At 36.2% G+C, this 5,917-nt stretch overlaps 1 protein-coding gene across 1 annotated transcript in view; it reads left to right on the forward strand.

Moving 5' to 3' along the window:
- Positions 1-5,917, forward strand: part of LOC113830053 (ankyrin repeat domain-containing protein 11) — a gene marked incomplete in the record, with an annotated part of 26,311 nt that overhangs the window by 15,763 nt on the left and 4,631 nt on the right. The window contains 4 exon segments of the mRNA XM_070114692.1: positions 2,663-2,786; positions 4,148-4,234; positions 4,390-4,692; positions 5,232-5,336. Coding sequence (XP_069970793.1) covers positions 4,165-4,234; positions 4,390-4,692; positions 5,232-5,336 — 478 coding nt within the window.

Raw genomic sequence — 5,917 nt, forward strand, 5'->3', positions numbered from 1 at the left:
ATACAGTTAATACAGGCTCTTCTAAGGTTGCCTCGTTCTGGTATATTCACAAAAGCACTAATGAACCAAAATCATTTGATGCATACTGAAAGAAAGAAGAATGTACCTGCTCTGTCTTGTAAGACATCCATGTAGTCTATATCTTATATTTTCTGCCTCATATACCATGCTATTAAACCTGTTGACAAAGAGCTATTAAACTGATTGATTAGTCCTTAAGCAGGTAAAATTCCCCATAATAACAAAAGGCAGAGGCATCAAGATTGATTGCTCCCCACAAGGTCTGGCATGCTACCCTCCTATATTTTTTGCCTTAATTAAACCTTTATAACTCTGATTGTAGCTTTAATATGCTCCCAGAGTAGCTAATTTTTAAAAATTTCTTCAAGGGCTCACAGTGCCCCAGAAACTAATTGTGGTTGCCTTGCCTCCCCCCCCTCTTGAGTTCACAGACAGCAAATGGTAGTTGAATGAGGTAGGCATGGAGGAGGAAATGTCACTGAGTTTTAATGCACACAGATTGGCTTTATAGACTAAGAAAGAATATAAGATTACTAGCAATTTATGGAGATGGAGCTTTTAGAATGAGTGAAAGCAAATCATCTGTTTGCCTTTAATCTACAAGTTGTTTTACATTTTGCAAAGTGAGTTTATTTATCTGCATGCAATATAAGATACTAATGATGTTCCAATGAGATGAAATTTAAAAGATTTACTTTTTTACTGCTAGAGAATGCATAAGAGTTTAAGATAAAAAGATAAAAGATAAAATCGTAAGGATTTGACTGCAGAATTATTGTGTTTTGTTTTTCTGTACAGGGAGGAGGTGTTAGTTAAAGATAAAACTCTGGCCAGAAACCTTGATCATATTATGGCACTTTGTAGTTGTTCAGGTTCTGTAAGTAGCAAGTTATGAGTGAGCATCATTATGTTTTTGTTTTATTATCTATGAATGATTTAATGTTTGCATTTTTATGTCATTACCATCTATCTTTCCTTCATGTTTCACAATTTCACTGGTTTTCAGTATTGCATGGTACAGACTTATTTGCTGTGAAACTGTTCTAGTGAAAAATGTAATGAATACAGTTAATGATCTGTGTATGACTGTATTTTATTTTGCTTTGTAACAACTTTGATATTGCTAAGTGGTTAGCTGATTATGATATATATATCTACCTATATGCTGTTTTAAAAGAAGAAAACCAGAAGTTTAGAAAGATTTGCATAAATATTGTGATTCCATATACTGTGTATTACTTTATTATTATTATTGTTGTTATTAGTATTATGATTATTATTATTATTATTATTATTATTATTATTGCTGTTATTATGCTTATCATTATTATTATTATTTTTTTTTATTATTATTATGTTTGTCATTATCATTTCTATTATTATTATTATTATTATTATTACTATTATTATGTTGTTATTATCATTATTATTACTATTATCATTGTTGTTGATGTTTTATTAGTATTATTATTTTCATCTTTTGTTTGTTAATTTATATAATCAAAATTATTTTCTTATTCTTGTTCTCTTATTCGTTTGGCCCTTCTTGTTCCTTATTTTCTGCATTTTAAAAGATTTCTTGTTCTTCATCCTCATCCTGATCCTAGTCCTCATCTTATAATTTTCTTTGAACACTTTCTCCTCCTCCTTATTATTACCCTTATTTTTGTTATCATTCTCTAGATATTCATATTCTGGATTGGCTTAATTTACTGAAGGGTACTGTGATTAAGTCATGAAATAAGATAATTTGTCAGATATTTTTCCTGCTTCGTCTTTCTTTCTTTCATTCATTATTTCTTTTTTCTTCGTCATAAACAGTGGTTGTAATTTTCAGTATATGTAAATTTATCTCTTTGACATATCCAGAAGTGTGCTAGTAGATTTGTGAACATGAGGAAAACTAAACAAAAATAATAATAAAAAAAGATTAGAGTGCATATCCACTCCAGTTAATATCCTCTACCATCCTCATAAAATTACTTTTAAGAGAAGGCACTGGCCTAGCCTTTGCCAGTGATGGAGTTTGTGGTGTAAAAGAATCATTTATTCAACATTATTGATTTTATCCATTTTGTATAAGGGAGGCAGCTAATTGAGAATGAATGATAAACTACAGAAAGGCAACAAGAAATATGTGACAATGGAAAGTGTGACATAAACCTGAGATTTGATTTTTATTATTATCATCATTTTTATTATTTGTATTTGTATTTGTATTAGTATTGTTATTATTGTGAAATATAATTTTTTTCTCTCTGTTCCAAGAGACAAGAATTTTCCTCTAAAGTAAATTTCCTTAGGCCTACATGTGCTTTCTTTATAAGGTCTAATCTTGCTGTAAAGCATGATGATGAAAATATATATCAGGTATGAATGTCTTTATTGTGAGGAATTTGAGCTGTAGGAGAAATATCTAAAGCCAGAATAAGTAGACAAAGGTTTTAAGATAAAGAGATACTGTCAAGTGTTACTTATCTTCGTGCAGGAGTACCATTGTTTGAGATAAGGTTTTACCTTGTGTAGAATTATTTGATTTTATGATCATCATTATTTATATTGTATGGTTAAAGGAAAAATACCATTGTATGTAATATATGTAATCTCTGTTGCATGTGATTTTTTGTGATGTTTTGACCAGAACAATCTTCAAACACCTTATCTACTTGCATGCATTCATTGCACAACTGCCGTCAGTTTTGGATTGATAGGGAGACATCATTAGCCCCTTGGAGCCAGGTGCCTGCATGTGGCCCAAAATCCAGGTATTAGGCTTACTTGAGTGGCTACTCTCACAGGTGTGTGGCTTGTGGACCATGTGCACACAGACGCTCTTGTGTGGTGTCAAGACTCCTTGCCTTCCCTTTACAGTGTTATCTCTTTTTCTGCATTTTTTTCTTCTTCTTCTTCTTCTTCTTCTTCTTCTTCTTCTCCTTTTTCTTTCTTTTCTTTTCTTCTCTTCCCTCCCTTCCTCCCTCCTTCCTTCCTTCCTTCTTTTCTTCCTTCCTTCCTTGCTCCCCCCCCCCCCTATGGATGAATACATTTCTTACTCATTTATCGATAGGAATAATGCAAGAGCCCTTTCCTAATGGACACGGGAGTCTAATCACCCTCTGAGAGCTTTGTGCACTCATGGCAAGTCCTCTGCATCACCACGGCCTTCAGCCAAATTTCTCATGATGGTATGTTCCTGTCACCCTGGCTCTCAAGCCTCCCCACCCCCTCTCCATGATGTAATGGTCATGTCACATGGTTAACTGGGAAGCAAAGAGACAAAATAGTAGTACTAGATTTCCTCAGTCAAAGATACTATGTAACTTGGTGCTGAGTATTACAAGTGGAGGTCCTCTAGACCTCTTGGCATTTGTTGTGAGGAAATTGTTAGATGTGGTCATAGGACCATTAACTGTTTTGAACAGAAAAGTATGGAGTGAAAGCATTAGGTTGTATTTACTTATGCTTATTTTTCCATCCAAGAATTCTGGTGCCTTAAATGCTTTGTGTCAGATAGTTTACATCTAGAAGAATGTCATATGGAAATCTTCTAGCTAAGAATAACTTTGGAGCATGATTGCTGAGTTTGATTGATGTAAGAAGAAAATAAACCATGACTTTACAACTATTATCTGAATATTGAACACAAAAATATCATATACATTGCTGAGTGTGTGAGAGGTAAAGATTTAAGGAAAGTCGTGCAAGGACAGACATACATTAATGTCACCTTATGCCTGGGTAACTGAAGGTTTTCTGATCTGCTATAAATATGGGCATACGTGTATACTTGAAAGTTTCTTAAGTGTATGCATGTGTGTATAACTGATACTGTTCAGTAAAAGCACATTCCATAATTTATGCTTATGCAAACATAGAGTGAACTAAAATAACGGAAATTATACATGTACAGTATTAGAATGTTTGATCTGTTTGTTTCTGTGTGTTGTTTTTGTCACCCACTATGCTATTGATGAACTCTTTGCACTTAAATTTATTCTTTAACCAATGATTTGATGATTACTTCTACTGTGATAATGACTTATTTTACACATAATGGATATTTTTACTGGAATATCAAACGTTCCTCCATTTCTGATCTTTATCCTTATTTATGGCTTTGCTTCTACAGCCTAATGGGAGACCACAATGGTGAGGCCAGTCAGCTCCAAGAGAAAACTTTTCAGTGCCAGCAAAGAACAGAAAGAAAATGAACCAGGTAAATACTCATTGTTATTGTTTTATTTTTATAATTTTTGATGATACTTTGTAATTGTTATTGCGATTGTTATTATTTAATTGCTATGATTATCATTATTGTTACAACTATTATTATTACAATTATTCATTGCCCCATTCCCCATTTCCAAACAGCCGATGGCAAATTAAGGACCAAGCAAGGTGAGGCCCTTGGCTACCCTGAGAGCTTCAGTGTAAACAGCATTGGAGGCCAGCGGAAAGGTGGGGTTGCTGCTAACAACCACAATAACAACTCAAGCCTTGGGATAGGAGGGTGCAGCGGCAACGTGGGGGGAGCTGGGAAATTGGTTGAAGGGGGGTGGGGGGCTGAAGATGTAGCACCTTCAACCCACCACACCCCCAACCGCCCGGTCATGCCCATGTCTGAACGGCAGCAGATCGCCCTTCTCATGCAGATGTCATCACCTTCACCCCCAGGTATGGGCATGTGTCTGTGGTGTATATTGACCTTTGCACAAATAATGCAATGTTGCTGGGAAAATGTAGTGTTCACTGTAGTACTGTTATATGAAATGTCTCTTTATAGATCACTCACAAGTATTTAGCCACAAAAGAGTCAATTAGTAGACCTAATGATCTCACCCAATATCCCCTTTCATTTTTCTTCTTCTTCTTCTTTTACCAGTGTTATCAATGTCAATATAATTATGGTTTTTAAAAGGTAAACAAGTGGGGTAGGTAATACTAGTAACTGACTTATTGGTGACTTAGTACTTTTTAGAGATATCCGTTGCAAAGACAGTTAATAAACTAAACTCACAATGGGCATAGCACATATGTATATGACATCCCTGGGAACATCAGTTTAATTGTACTTGCCAATATATACAAGTACATACACATTGATGGATAGATTAGTAAATTAATGAATAGATCATAGAAGCAAAAACTGCACAATGCTGCTGTATAAAACCCTTTCATAACCCTGTATCTCCACCATTTGCTGCCTTGCACAGACAAAGTAGACCTGAGCCGTTCCAGCAGCCCTCGCACACCAGGTACTCCAAGTGTGTGTCGTGGTGTTAACAAGAGGAATGAGCGTGGAGAGACACCCCTCCACGAGTCGCCCACCTGGAAGGATACAGAAAGGATCTCCAGTTTATTACCTGGTTGTGCTGACGTGTCAATGCCACTGACTACGCCTGGTGAGTGGTTGTGGTTGAAATCAAGCCTAATAATAGATCTTAATATTCTCTCTCTCTCTCTCTCTCTCTCTCTCTCTCTCTCTCTCTCTCTCTCTCTCTCTCTCTCTGTATCTGTCTATCTATCTGTGTCTTCTCTCTCTCTGTCTCTCTCTCTCTCTTTCTCTCTCTCTCTCTCTGCGTGTCTCTCTCTCTCTCTGTCTCTCTCTCTCTCTGTCTCTCTCTCTCTCTCTCTCTCTCTCTCTCTCTCTCTCTCTCTCTCTCTCTCTCTCTCTCTCTCTCTCTCTCTCTCTCTCTCTCTGTCAGTCTCTCTCTCTCTCTCTCTCTCTCTCGTCGTCTCTCTCTCTCTCTCTCTCTCTCTGTCAGTCTCTCTCTCTCTCTCTCTCTCTCTCTCTGTCAGTCTCTCTCTCTCTCTCTCTCTCTCTCTCTCTCTCTCTCTCTCTCTCTCTCTCTCTCTCTCTCTCTCTCTCTCTCTCTCTCTTCTCTCTCTCTCTCTCTCT

Source organism: Penaeus vannamei, chromosome 36, assembly GCF_042767895.1.
Source record: "Penaeus vannamei isolate JL-2024 chromosome 36, ASM4276789v1, whole genome shotgun sequence".
NCBI classification, from domain to species: domain Eukaryota; kingdom Metazoa; phylum Arthropoda; class Malacostraca; order Decapoda; family Penaeidae; genus Penaeus; species Penaeus vannamei.